The sequence below is a fragment of the Bombus huntii genome, chromosome 4, assembly GCF_024542735.1.
Source record: "Bombus huntii isolate Logan2020A chromosome 4, iyBomHunt1.1, whole genome shotgun sequence".
Classification (NCBI taxonomy): Eukaryota; Metazoa; Arthropoda; class Insecta; order Hymenoptera; family Apidae; genus Bombus; species Bombus huntii.
This window is the reverse complement of record NC_066241.1, coordinates 2,675,181-2,690,923: the sequence shown is the minus strand read 5'-3', so window position 1 is coordinate 2,690,923 and position 15,743 is coordinate 2,675,181. Positions and strand designations below refer to the sequence as shown.

The 15,743-nt window shown below is 41.9% G+C and overlaps 1 protein-coding gene across 10 annotated transcripts in view; it reads right to left on the bottom strand.

Moving 5' to 3' along the window:
- LOC126864580 (ras GTPase-activating protein raskol) overlaps window positions 1–15,743 on the bottom strand; it is a 255,631-nt gene that overhangs the window by 160,144 nt on the left and 79,744 nt on the right. For 4 of the 10 annotated variants that reach the window (XM_050616039.1, XM_050616041.1, XM_050616040.1 and 1 more), the window contains exon 2: window positions 12,433–12,859. The exons of 4 other annotated variants lie outside the window; for them this stretch is intronic. In XM_050616039.1, coding sequence (XP_050471996.1) covers window positions 12,433–12,667 — 235 coding nt within the window. In that variant the 5' untranslated portion in view covers window positions 12,668–12,859. Of the gene's footprint in view, window positions 1–12,432; window positions 12,860–15,743 lie in introns of those variants that run through there. 2 more of the 10 variants (XM_050616051.1, XM_050616048.1) reach the window with 1 other exon arrangement.

Below are 15,743 nucleotides of genomic sequence, written 5' to 3'. Positions count from 1 at the left end.
AAACAGCGTTGAGTGAAAACAGGCAACGCGTGCTCAACGCTAATCCGGTCGCAAAAGAGTAACACAAAGTGCCCTGTGAATCGAAGTGAATCGTGAACGCGCTCATCGTCTCGGGCTGAGGGCTGAACAAATATCGATTCGACGTTCCAGACGCGGCAAAACTGTTTCTTCCTGCGGAGTGCTCGCACACGAACTGCGGATTACAACCGCAGCCGCGCGTGGCTGCTGCTTCGAATGCAGCTTTTCCGAGCCATTTGGAATGCACAATTTTTTTACGATCCGTGCTTTCTTCCTTCCGTTTCTTTCTGAGATTTCGATTGGAATACACGATCGATGCAACTGAATCACACACTGAGAAAATGAACGGCAGTCGCAAATGCATATTTCACGTTTATATTCTTCGCGCGATTTTTACCAACAATCTTCGCAAAACTTTGACTATCAACTGCCAAGGAATCGCTGCTCGACGCAAAACGCAAGAATCACCTTTCTCCCATTGAAATATCAGAAATAATCCAGACCAACTGATCTACCAACCTCTACGTATATGTATATATATTCTATTATAATTCACCGTTCTCCACGGGGAGTTCTGTATCTACGGAAAATAACGCAAAAATATTCATAGAGTCTACCTTGCGCCAAACACCCTATTTTCAAACACAGATAAATATGGTTCCACGGTAGAAAACCTGCTTCCAGATTGCTTATCATTGTACGGAAAAGCCACGCTAGATTACGAACCGTTGTCATTTTTATACGTCCAGACCAGGTTGTTCTTTTCTCCGGCCACCGCGCCGCGCTATCCCGTCCTGTCTCAAACATCCTGGGGATTTTTGCTTCCTCAACCAGCTATTACGATATTCACATCCCCGCGTAACTACGTGATCTCATCCTATCATCCAGATCTATATATATCGCAAGCGAAAGGTTTCCCGTACTTGTTCACCTTTTTTCCTTCCATCTCTTCCCCCCCCCCTTTCTCTCTCTCTCTCTCTATCTCTCTTCTTTTCCGCCAAGATTCCTTATTCCTCGGCGTGTATTTTTCAAGTATTAAAATTCTGGACCGTGTACTTTTTCGCCAAGACCCTCAAAGGGGTCGATCGACGAACGCATAAATGAGATTCCCAGCGGGTCTCATTCTCGCTTTTTTCTTTCTTCTAGCGCAGCGTCTTTGTATCAGCGCGACGCGACGCAACGGTTATCCATTCCACGCAGCTCGAACGTGAAAAAGCGTACAAGTCGCATCCATATGGATGGCACGGCAACGAATCCTCGAATACAAGAGGCAGACAGTGTACGATGCTCGGTGATAGCGGAAAAGTCGAAGCCGTCGTAAGGTCGTGTTCGAACGATTACGATGACGAATGCAGCGGCGTAAGGGCTTTTGGATGCCTGGCCAAACGCCAGGGAACCTCTTTGCACAAGTTCGTCGGTAATATTCGTCTGGAATCCTTAATCCGGCTAAACGTCCCTTTTAATCATCGACTTGGCGAAAGATCGGCCGAAACACGTAACAACGTGAACATTTCGAATCGAAGATGACGAACGTCGAGATATTCTGGAACGAGCGAAATGTTAAACGAGCGAACGATCGGCGAACGGAGTAAGTTGTTGGTGTAAAATAAAAGTTTCCGCGATATTATCCGATAACCACCGAATCGATCCACGAATAGGCTACCTCAAAGTTACGTTGCTCTGATCGAACTAGCCGAGTTTTTCATGTGACGCAGGTGTTGCATCAGTGTAGGCATCGTGTAACGATGTACAATATGGTGTAATGTGGGCTCGTGGTAGTCGTAAAGACATCAAGATATTTCTCTGCGGACGTTACGTACAAGGGACCGCAACGCGAAATATTATACAGTTCTGTATCGGTAAACGGTAATAGCGTCGGGATACCAACTCCAGACCAGACTGTGCACCGCTCTTGCATACGAAAGTTATTGCCTTAAATCGACGCGTTATTTTCGTTCTAACCGGTACTTGTTTCTTATATTTCGGGAAAACGAGCTCAAAGGCTATATTATAAGACAATTTTTGGTAACGCACGACTGAAATTCGTTATCCATAGTATCCGTTTCGACGTAAAAATCTAGAATTTTAATTTAGAGTTTGTTAGGATGTCATTTAGTTATTTGCACATGGAAATATTCAAGTTCCGTGTAATATACGATGCAAAAATTACAGTTTATTCAGAATATTTAACAGCGAAGTTGAAATTGAATTTGCTCCAATTAAAGAAGAATAAAATTTTTGAAATATCTGAAACGTTCCTGAGAAGAACGGAAGCGCGCGATTGTTGCTAGGGAAATATTCTATAGAACTGCTCCGAAATATCGTACAATACGTCACGTACATTCCGACTACGCGTACGTCTTTCCTTTCGCAGTATCCGACTCTTTCATCGCATTTTTATCGTCGCACATAACCCATGCACGTATTACGCGATATTCCTACGGGACTTTTAGACCGCTCGCAATAAATTCCAATTTCACCGCCTTTTATCCCTATCTACCTAAACCTGATATATTCGCATTTTCGAAGCTTTTCTTACGTGGAAAGCGGCTATTTCGGAAAATTATATAGTTTCAGATATATCGCTAGCAATTTTTCATCGACAAATCAGCCATTTTAGTTTACCTAATATCACAGATTCACAGATTTTACCACTCGTCATGCTATCACCGCCCGTTTCCCTGTTACACATATATCGTATTTCTCATATGCACGATTCGGTAAACTCGCTCGTACCATGTTGGCGTCGCCTCCAGAGCTACGGGAAAGAGGATCAAGTAGACGAGAGTAGGACGAGTGAGATGAGGCGGACAGGTAAGAGGTCCTCGTGCTTCTTCGTTCTCGAGACCGTGTTCGTGTCGAAAACGCGAAACGGAGTAACCATGGAGAGCAGTCTCGCGCGTGTTTCTTCCCAACATCGAGATTGCTTCGTACGATCCTCGTTAGAAACTCGCTGGACCTGGCTAGTTCGTTACCGACCGATCTTATCTGTGGCGAGCCGTTCTTTCACGAGGCTCTTTGGCCCGGCTTTCTTCGCCGTGGACCGCTTCTCTTTTCCCCATGTATCAACGCTTAACGCGGTCCATCCGTTAATTAATAATCAGAAGCACGTAGTATCAACGTGTCGATAAATCCTTCGACAGTAGTATGGAGGCGAGAAAATTCAATGTCGCGTAACTAAAAGACGAGCGAATGGTTATGTCGGTACATGTCCACCATCCATCGTTATTCATAGTTATGTATATTCTAAACTTTATCGTGACGCCCAGGAATCCCATAAATATATAAATAAATATTTTCGCAGAATGCAATTTCAGATTTCACGCGTCTTCCGATCACGAAAAATATAATTTTATTTTATAGAAATTCATCGATTCGTCGATAAATTTGTCTTTTAACTAGAATCTTCCTAGCTCGGCCAGTTAAAATCCTTTCTAATCTTGAAACTTCTAAGCAACTTCTACTTCGTACTTCTTCGACATAGTCGCAAAGTAAATCACATTACGGGTACACTTATAATTTCGTCTAGAAAGACCCCCGGCTGTCGATACTAGTCAAAACATAGCTACGAATGCTAAAAATAGATTCTTAAACTCCTTAGATAGAATAATTCTAGGTTAATCGTATGTTTAAGAGGCAACGACTGCTCCATACAACGAAGTTCCAGAGAAAATCGCGTGGCTAGTTAATAAAAAGTGGCGTGACAGGACATCATACGCCGTATTTAACGACATTCGATTCGAGGGGACGACATATGGTACAAAACAGTAGCGTTATAGGTGGAAAACGTTAAAAGCTGGTTCGCAATTTAAACAGATTGGATATGTATAATTAATCGGTAGTCGGCAGAGCATGGAAATAACAGGACGTAGAAAAGACAACTGTCAACGTTCCAGGTGAAACCATAGCGAAATGAGTTATCGATACAACTTCCACTGAAAGCTGCGGTTAGAGAAACGAGCTGAACGCTGGTAATTTTGCTTTCACAAAAAACAAATTTCTAGTTAATTCCTTCTAATTACCCTGAATAACGAACGACGGTATAATTTCAGCATTGTATCGCACGACGTAGTAATTCTATGTTTTCTCTAATGTTTCTGGTCTTGACAGTTTTGGTCGTCTGTTTTTAATTCCTAGAATAGTGGTGCTGGTGGTAGTAGCGGTAGTAGTAGTTTTATCGAACACAGAGCTACATAAACAAAAGTTGATTAAGCTAAAAAGGTAAAACCGAATTAATCGAAATAATGTTTCGTTACTGCTTCAGGTTTTAGGGCCAATCAAAGTTTTCAAGTAAAAACAAATAAATGATAAATACCTATCAAGAAAAGCGTAAAAAGTCATCGAAAATCCTATACCTGTCGATATACAATCTTTTGTCGTTGTCGCATTAACGTTTCATTCGTTCGAAACGGAAACGAATTGAAGGGAAAAAATGTTATCGCTTTTTAATTAAGCATTGCTTGCTTCAGGGAGCAGTGCGATAGGTAGATCGTTCGAATAATTACTTTTATTATGCGAATATTTTGCATTTCCTCGCTGCCAAATACGTAAACTGTAACTTTTGATGTTAAATATCTGATGAAACATCTCGTTATTAAAGTAATTTAAATTTCTATTTGAGAAATTCACTTTTCTATTTCAGCGATTATGCGTCATTCCCATAATCAAATTCTACTTCATGGTTCGTTACTATGAAACATAAACTATGCAGCGGCACTCATGAGCGCGGCATTATCCCAAGAGAAAATTCCACTTCTACTTTTCTACGTCACAAACCAACGTGTAATTGTTACTTTCAGTGTTTAGTCGGTAGTTTTCTGTGTCGCAAATCAACACGCATTTATCCCGCATTCTCTATCGCCGTCGACGTACAACGCTTCGTTGCTATTACATACGTGCCGTGTATCGATGATTTTCAAAATTTGAAGAGATGTAAATTTAAATAGTATTTAAATAACAAATAGTTTGCTTGAATACTATTTGTCTCTCCTTCTAAATGACCAACAGGAAACAAATTCTTCGCATCACATACTCTCGCTCTCCTTACATCAACGATAAACACAACTTACGGCGAAGATAAATTAGAGTGAAAGGAAAGAAGGGACTAACGTTCCAGACTTTGAGAGCATTTGGTTAATCAAGTGCGACGCAACGATATAGTCACACGCACAAATGGAAATGACAAAAAGGGGAAAAAAGGAACGCCGTATCGACTGGAGAAAAAATAATCGAGTCCAAGGCTTAAATAATCGCGATGGAATTCAATTAGGTCACAAGGCTGTCTGTCGGTTCTTTTCGCTATTAGCGAGCAAGGCAGAGAATATCGGACTTTCGTGAATACTCCAATTTCTCGGAGTCTACAAATTAACGAGGATTATAACTGCAGCTTTATCCAACAGATTAATCGCGACGAATTCCTTTCGGCGTTCGCTCGCGATAACTCGTCGGAGAAAACCGCGACTCTTTCAATTATCGAACGAGTTTCCCGAGAGAGATACATACTGCTACTCTTCGCTTAACTCGTCCCACTGAGCTCGATCTAACCTGACGTCATAAACTTTCCACGGGACGCGTTCCTGATGCTGATACTTCTTAAGGGCGTAAACAAGTTAACTCGAGTATATATCGATTTTTCAGGATTAACAATCTTGAAGAGACATTCCGTTGACTTGTTGCTTATGACAGAATTTGTTTCTGACAGAATCCTGATCGATAGAGCGAGTGGATTACAAGGAGTATATAATACGTAGATAGGGCGAATATATTCCGCGCCAAGTCACGATACAAAGAACGAAGAGGAAGGTAAGGGTCGTAGCACGACCGAGAAAGAAAGCTATTTCCGAGTAACGATCGATCCGAGAATGTTAGGGAATAGTAAACCGCATTTAGAATTTTAGAACCTTTGTTTCTTTCCCACTCAATGGTCGAAGACGTGCTATGAATTCGAGATTTCCGAAGGGCAATTTCCAGATATATGTAACGGTACGAGTTGCCGAAGTTTGTGACCCGAAGGAACACGGCGACCCTTCCAAAAGATCGGATACCTTGCGTCAGTCCAGGTATCGACCCACCTCCACCCAGTGAATGGACGCAAGGAGCACGTAGCAGAACGGTAGCGACACTCGGGATGACGTTGATCGGAAAATTAAGAAAATTGAGAATTTGTCGCTACAGCTGTAACGCTAAAATCGATCACGCTTAACAGATAACAGGCGTACTTAAGCGAATCGAGTTAAACCGGTTCGGTTTTATTCAATTTTGCCGCTTTCAATTGTATCTGGTTTTCAATCGTCCCTCCTATCGCGTTAAACCGTCGTGTCATAGGAAATCACGTACAGTTCGCGATATCAACAACAACAACAACATTCGCGAACAAGCCGAATGTACGAAAGATCAAAAGCTCTTCGGGGTTTTGAAATTACAATATTAACACGTTTTACAGGAAGAGATGAAACGTAAAAGGCGATACACATAAAAGGACAGGATTTCCTTGAACCGAGCTGCACGCCTCTTGTTTGCCATAGCGTGATGCAAACTAATCGCGAAATAGGTTGCACGAGGATAATTGCATGCAGGAAGAAGGAACAGTCGCTAACACGTTGTTAATTATATTCATGCAACGACATTACGCAGTAACGATCGCGCGTTCGAAGGATAAAAAACAGTGATGCGCTAGAAAATAATTTATGGACGGTTATGCTGTCAATTACGCTTGCCAATCGTAACAGATAGTCCTAAGAGCCAGTATGCGACTCGTGTTTTACTGCCGATTTGGTAGATGGAGAAACGGTCAAAATATACCCGCCATAAACGGAACGTTAAGCCCCGAACAATTTCCTGCTTTTAATGGACCCGCCATCGGCGAGTGCTGTTCATTTCGAATAATTAATTCTTGGCGTGACTTCGTTTCGCTAGATTCATCCTTCCGAACCTCTCTTCGGATTACGCGAACAGCTCTCTTGAGATTTCTACATATTCGGATCCGCGTGTGCGCCAGACATATCACGAATTTTAGCATTTTCGCAATGAATACGTTGTTTAGAGGTGGTCGCACATCGACGACGGATAAATTACGAATAATTAAAATCTGTTAGAGCGGCAATTGAATTTTTCCATTCTACTCGTTCTTCAACATTCTGCCATTTCACAAATTCTTTTCACAAAATTGTATTGTAACAAGTGGGATATACGATGAATACGTAATTCTACGGAAAATGGAATATCAAAAATTCAAATTATCTGCCAACAGAAAATGGAACAAGCTTTTGAAAATAGAGGAAACATTTAAGTTTATAAGCTGTCGATAAATCAGAATAAATTACGATAAGAGCGATGTCACGTCGTGGGCTTTTGGACGTGATTATACGCGGTGCAAACGGACTAACGATCCCATTAAATAAATAATTAAATAATCAAAGGAAGAAATTAAACCGAATGATATTGGCCTGCGTAAAACGCAAATTGTATCGCTGCAGCTGACACTTCCATTAGAAAAGCATGCGTTCCCGTTGCACTTGCAACTGCAACGACAATCCGCGACACTCGGGCTCATACTCGAAACGAGAGCAACGCGCTATAATCGAATCAGGATTTTCCGCTTATCGGATCCGCTGTTTCATCCAGTAAGTAATTTTACGAGGATGTCGATTTGTCTTTCTTGATGTACGTTACATCGCGAGAAAATACAAATAACTTCGATATTGAAACGTATCATTTTGTGAATATCGCGATATGCGATAAAAAGAAAAGAATTTATAATTATCGCAACAGTTATACGTATATTTGCATATTTATATGCCGTGGAAAACGAGAATACTGTTGCTGACAAAGCGCTCGGTTTTTATTTTTTTTTATTTTTACTAGCCAATTACGTTGTTATTATTATTGGTATTATTCGTGCCACCTTCCAACGATCGTACATATACATATTAAAGATACAAATAGTAAAGTTTTATTCCACGCAGGTACTGCACAATTACGACCGAGGGCTAATTGTTTCCGCGCACGATCATACTCGAAAAACAATAGATTTTATCTTCGCTGCGCACATACATCCGCGACGTATACAACACACTTAAATATATCTATTATCCTAACGAGTATAAGTAACTTGCAAACTCTCTTTTTTAACATTCTGTACTTAGGCGGAGAGATCGTTTATATGAAAAGCGAGGAACCTAATTTTACCTAGAAAGCTAGAAGTCGAACTTTTAAATAAAATTTAATCGACGTTGAAACGAGAGCGAAATCCTGCGCTTTATCTAACGATAAATTATTCTGGTGTTACAGTTTAATTCTTGGCAGCTACTCCATCGTTTTTAGCTCTTTACTCTTTACTCTTTGACACTGACTGACTCATCCACTCGCTCTTTCATTGTACCGCACTCTTACAATTATCACACGCATACCACATATCGCATCACGCTCGTACCATATATCTTCGTATATCTGAAACCACACGTACGTGCACGTGTACCTGTACATATCTAAATGTACGTTCCACTTGAAATTGATCATCAACTTCAACAGGTATACAATCTCTTTTGCGTTATCCGAAGCATTTGTTATTTCGGTGCAATGGCAGAGAGGATCGGTCATCGACGCTCGATATACGCAAGTTCGTTCACCTCTTTCGGTGGAAAATAACTACGATAAAAATATACGAACCTTTCGCAAATGTAACGATCACGAGTACTTGTCCTGTAGTTTCTATCGACCAACAGATACGAGAAATGGACAAGAAAATCTAAGATCGAATTAGAGCTCGTGGAAAATTCTCGGGAAAGTTGTTAAATCCAAGAATTTGGGTCAGTTCGATTTATTTCAAGCATTGGTAGATCACGGATAACGTGATATCGGATATCTGCCACCGCGAAGAAGAGCAACGCGAACGTCGTCGCTATTTCTCCGATCTGAAAATACAGACTCGAACAGAGTAGTTAAATAAGACACACGACTTTGCGATAATGTTCGTTCGTGTTGGTGAAACGCTACTCGGTTTACGTGGCGTTCGAACTGGTTTCCGATCTATGTACGTAATATCGTCGGCATAATTCAAAGTTCTGCAAGTCACAAGACCGTCTTAGAGATGTCATACGTTCGATACGTCATGCGGAAAGTAGATATTATATAAGTTATCGTAAAGGAAGCGTTCTAATTTCACATCTAAAGTTCGTGTCAACTATAGATCGATCGTATACGTTACATCCATTATTATATTGCATTACATTCTTGTTTTACGGACACGTAGTTCTCGTACGATCTTAGAACGTGGTGTAATAAGTCGACATAGATTTATTTTTCTTTAGAAGATAATCGCGATTTCGTCTATTATATCGAAAACTTTTCGCTTATTTAAAGACGTTTGCAATTTTTAGGGTTTCGGTCAACACTGAATAATTAATATATATTGGTATCGTTTCAATGCTACGAAACTATAGCAAACAACTCTATTAAAAGTAGAACAAATCGTGGGAACTAACATAAAAATATTTCACGGTTCGTAACTGAAACTGTAATTGCATTCTATCCCATCCAAGTCCACCCAAGTTCGAGTTTAAAATCGCGTTTACTAATTATTCTGGAGACAATCAACGACGGTCGGTTCGGATCGGTTCTTTCCATTTGCGAAGACAAATCGCAATCGCTCAACGGTGACGCTATAATTATCGCACTAACGTTTTTAATTACCCGCACGAACGAGCTCGACATCGACCTTTTCGTTTGGTGCGAAGCTAGACTTATAACGAGAGCAACGTTTTCTGTCACGTTGAAAACGAAGTTTCTGAATATCGTGATACAAGCTCGGTTAATAGAGTTCGACGAATCGATCGTCTATTCTATCCCTCCATGATTTATCTTTCCAATTTTGTCCTCTCCACGAACATGCAAAACAATAACTTTTCGACGATAACTGTATGAAATAAGAATAAAATACGAAAGTGAATTTGAACATCTGACGATACGTACGTTATAATTAGAAGTCGTCGTTTCGAACGCGCATTTATGCTCACGGAGCTACTTGCAATAAAAATGTTTCACGAACGTTATATAAAAACTCGTAATAACGATAATAATGCTAACAGATTAACTTAGAAGATAAACGTGTCTAAGGTAGACCATTATGAAAATTTCACATAACGCGGTAAAATTAGAAAAGTAAATAAAGGGGAACTTTGCTGATTTCTATCTACTATCGCTACGACGGAATAATAAATCGATTGAATTTTGAACTCGGCGTCAATTTTATAAATCATTATATCGAAGCCTTTGATCGAAAACTACTCGGCTGTCATTAACGATTGACGATAACCACGCATTGCATTATAAAAGCAAAATAAATTGTACAATTTTATCGCTAACGAACGATCGATCGATTAAAGAAACGTAAGAATTATTACAATCCATAAGAGACTTCCCGTCTTGACTGTCCACTGCGACCGCTGTCACATATATAGTATTACGAACTCTTTCACGAGCAAGGAAATATCAAGAAAGTATCAATCTCTTCCCGTTTCTAGTCGTCGTCGTCGTCAAACGTAAACAGAGGTTTTCCCATTGATCAGATTCTACGAAGAAGCGAAGGCTTTAAATAAAACGCGATCGCTAGAATCGAACGACTGGATTACCCGGCACGGTCACTAGCCCTACGTACTACATACTCGTTCTCGACTCATGAAGCCTGCGTTACACTCTTGATACCTGGAGCAGCCGGCAAAGCACGTATACAGAGACGCGTAGAGAAGAAAATTCTCCGCGTGCAACTGCGTAATGAAAGGAGAAAGGAGGACGGATCGTGGTAGAAAGGACGCGACTTATTTACCTACATCGATTTATTGCGATCGAAGAGATTATATCTGCGGGCAGCGTTCCCGCCGGTGCTACATGTTACATCCACGCTGAATCACGATTTAATTGGTCCCCACCGAGAATCGATCACCCGAACCGTTCATTCCCGATCCTGGTTCTTACGATCCTCGCGAGTGTTCGTTTTTCTTCGCGGTCGTGCCGGTATGCGGTAGCGAAGTGATACGAAAATACGAATAACGCGCAAATTACGGTTGGCTAATGCGAGAGAATTATCTCGTCGGTACGAAAGAGCAACCGGTAACTAAGCATCCGTGTTCGTTTAATCGACGACATTTTCCTCCATTTTTATCCTTTCGAAGCTACGTTTCGGCCCAACTACCTCCTATGTACAATTCTACACAGTACTACATAACTTCTATAATAAAAAAAACGTCGAATCAACTCCAAAACGATAAAACGCTGTACCAACAATCTACACCAGAAGTCATCTCACTAACGACTTCATCGAAACAAAACTCGTGATATTCTAAACGCGCCGCAACACCAAACACAACCCGTTTCAGCATCCTGCACGCATCCAACGTACACACAGATGTAAACGTTTCGCAACGCAAATATCCCCCTTGCTAGCGTGGTTCAATCTCGTCAGATCCGAGCCACATTCTCGTTACATAACCCGAAAAAATTCCGACATCTCTTCTGTATCCGTAGTATCCCATCTTCCAGATGCGTTTGACTCCCTACGCAGACTGCGAGGCACCCACGCAGCCGCGCGTTCACGATACACGTGCCACTCTCTTCTTCGGATTTTCATTTAACGCGGCAGATTAATTCGCGCTGGTAAATCACGCTCGAGGAATATTCGTGTGCGAGTGGCTCGGTATCGTAGCCGGCATTGTATGTTAATAGCAACGGTTGGCCCGCGGACCAGAAATAATAGCACAAGTGCATCGACGCGCACATATATACGATAATGTACGTATACTTAGTTTCGCAGGTGAGATCGCGACCAACACTGCCTTCTCGTTTTCTAGCTGGGAGATATCGTGTTATACCTGTAACGAGTACCGAGTAATAGTCGTTCGGGAGTTCCGTCGCTGGCAATACCCACGTCGAACAGCGTATTCGCAAATCAATTTCGAGCTATCGTTTCTGGTTGCTTTCGAAGGATAATTCGCCGGCCACGCTGCTCGAACGACAACATTTTCTCTACGTACGGAGATATTCGACAAGCGTAAGAATCATTCGTCTAACAAAAAAAGGAAGGAGAAAAAGGAAAAGTTTAACTTACCGATCAAGTGCTTTTCACGGGGTAAAATCAACGTTTCTCCAAAAAGTTCTACTCGTCGAATATTCTCGACTCGTTAAAACCAATTTTCTCCCAAAAGAAACTTTTCGCTAATCTTATCTACGTTTCAAACACTTTGGACGGGGGAGGATGCATTTTCTTGCAAAGAACCGCATTCGTCCGATTCGTCCGACGCGTCAAAAACAAATTTTTAATTAAAACGAGTTTAAATGTTCGTAGTCAGCGTGATCGTCGGTTGTTCGCGCGAAAGAGGCTTCAACGCGAAACGAGGCGCGTTGAAAAATACCAGAGCTTACCACAGTAATGGACCAGGATATGAAGAGTGCCTGCGTGTATCCGGGAATCGCACCAGGAACTGGTGTCGACCTGGGGCTCGAACAGAGAGAGATCGAGACCCTCCATGTCGCTTTCGCCGCAGGAGTCGCTCAGAGGCTCCAAATTACCGGAGTTTGCCACCTCGTCCTCGTTCGTGATGTCTTCCGGAAGGTTCTCGCCGCCTCCGCCACGGCAACGCGTCGGTGTCAACGCCATTTCTCCACGATTCTTGCCGAAAGCGTTGACGGACACGCGTTCAAGCGCTTCCTTTATGCGCTACTTGATCGTAGGTAGCTCTGCGAGTCGACCGTGAGATTCGAGAGATACTTTGGATACCTCAGTGAGCGATTTGATTCATCATTGGTTGCAGCACAGCGTGCCGTTGCGCGGCTGCTTTCGAGTCAGAAACTGAAAGCACATGGTCACGGCACGGACTCGTGAGATACGCGATTTAAACGCGTCGAAAGTAAATCGAGGCATATCGAAATTCCATTTGCACGGCATAGTTACTGCCGGAACGCTTTCGATCACAGACCTGCTTTACCGTTTGCGTAAATTAATTTTACCGTCGCCGTGAATTGCTGTCTCGATAACAGCGGTAGCCTGTAACAATCGTCATTTTTATTTCTCCCTTTTTCCTTTTTTCTTTTTTTTTTTTTTTTTCTTTTTTAATCACCGTATCGATCGAAGAGTTTCGAGAGAAGGAGGTCGTACAAGAGTATAATCGAAACGTCTGTGACGTAAAATTTACAAAGTGGAGTTAGGTCGTTCGATCGTTTCTCAGGGAAAGGGTGGACGAAACGATCTCTCGACGAAACGGCGGATAAAATGATGCTGAAGAACGGCGCAATAACAAAAGTTTTTAAAAATAGCGGTGTTTTCAAAGAAGTATAGAAAGACAGACAAAGTGGATCAAAGTTACGTCCGTGACACAGGAGAGAACCAAGTGCACTCGCGATGCCACAGCTCTGAAAGTGGAGCTCTCGTGTCTGAAACGCAAAGACCCTCTTTAATTAAGCGAGCTTGTAATTAATTGCCTGTTCTTGGTCCATCCCCCGCGCGACATGTCAACGAGAGTTATGACCTATCCAACAACACCGAGTAAGCACTCTTGTCGGCTGGACGAGCCAAAGCAGCTCCGAGCGTTTTGCTTTCTTTAGCTCGAGAACAAAATTGACGAGAACAGATTCGAGCAAAGCGACCAAAACGTAAAATACGACACGAGCGAACGGAATAAATTAAAACGATCGGTAATAGCTACATTTACAGAAAACGGCGATCTCGTTTTCAAATAAAAACGACCATTTCCTTCCAAGAATTCGCACGATAAACCGAACTAATTTACAAAGAAAAGCATAATATTCCGTGCATAACGTTTCGTTAACGATTCTTCTAACCGTGTTTCATCACATTATACGAATAATCGTACACCTCTTTTCAGTGTTTTAACATTAGGAATCTCCTTCTTCGATATTTTTGATTCAAAAAAAGGTTTTTTATACGAATTGTTAAACTATCGTTAATTTCGATATCTATTAAATTCGAATTTAATTAAAATCGAAAGCTTATCGATCTGTTTCATCTTCATAACGCGAAAATTCGCTTTTCACCGGACCCCGCAAAGTAACGTAACGCGAGCTGCCAAGAGGACATTAATTACTCGATGTTCGTGGACGGGATATATCGCGACAGCAACGTGGCATGCTCTTACGTCGATAAATTGTTTACACATATTTACATGGTTCGCTTCCTGTGCCAGCCGAGCCCGCCACTACGGATGCAAAAGCGAAAAAACCAGTTTCAATGAAAAAGGATAACGGTGTGCGAGGAACTCGCATACCAAAGCAGCTTCGCACGATGAAAATCTATTACCATACACACGGCTGTTGGCTCCCGCAACCGTTGCGTTGAAAGAACATTTAAAATTTCCAATTGGAAATTTTCAACGAGACGTGATTTTCTTTCTCGAAAGATTCTCCCGTCGAAAAATTTAACCGACCAAATCTTTCCTGCGCGTTTTACACGCTACGTTGGATAGAACGCGTGAACTAGTTCCGATAGTGTCTCGAACGTTTAAAATTGTTTTTACAATAGCGATAAGGTTTACTCGTTATGGAGAAAATGCAATCACACGCATCGATACGGTACTTTGGTCGCTAACAACTATCTGTTTTCGTACGAGGTGGATGTACGAGGCACGGAAACGAATTTCGTCGTTCGCTTGAAAGCTACAACGGTATAGAGTATATATATATACACTATACACTATACACTATACACTATACAGTATACAGTATACCATAAAAGAAGGTGAAGGAAAGTTCGTTTTTCTCTTGTCTTTTTTTTTGTTGTTAAATTATTAGTATTTTTAACTTTCTATCTTTTTTAAATAGTTTTTTTTGCGTAACCGATAAGTAAAAACTACGTAATATTCTTGCGAAAAGGAAATCTCCGCTCGAGAACGCGTAATTGAATGAAAGAAATATTGCCAACTAAAGACAAAACGATCAACATCTGTCGTATCGATATCTATCGACGCTACGAAATTAGATGGATGAGTATGTTCCCACGTTTTATTGCCGGACGTGTATCTCGTACGCGTATCGCGATACACGTATCTCCGTGCAAAAGAGATCTAGCAACACAGGCACGAATCGATCGGCCAAAAACGATTAGCTCGGACGCGGGAACGCGTGCAAAGATCGAGATCGCGGTTCGCGGCGATCACGCCGAAGATCACGGCACGTGAACTGGTTTCGCGAATACCGAAGAAGCGTGACGTGTGCGTTGGTCGCGTGTGTACGCGGGCAACGACGAAACAAGAGCGAAAGAAGGAGAGAGGGAAAGGTGGAAGGAAAAGGGAAAGCAGGATCCAGCGTACAGGTCGTTCGCATCCGAGTTCGAAGTTGGCGGGCGAACCTGTAATCGTTTCGTGACCACGGAGCAGAATACGTTCGCCCGTCTTCCTTTTCGCCTCCGTTTCAGGGCCTTTTCCAGCCGACCAAAACGGTCAAAAGGAACACGACCAATAATCCTGTGAGAAAGAAATTGGCCGTCGGCACGAACACCGAAATTTCCCACACAGGAGAAAAGGAAATTTGGCATTTAGCGCGACGGCGATCGCGTCACTATACTCGTAGTATAGCGATTACCGTAGCAAGGACATTGTTAACCACGATCGTACACACCCTGTATACCAACGTAAACCGATAGTCAGGTTATATAACAATAGGTTATAAGCGAATCGTTTCCATAACGATATTCTCGAATATTCTCAAGTTGCATCGCTACT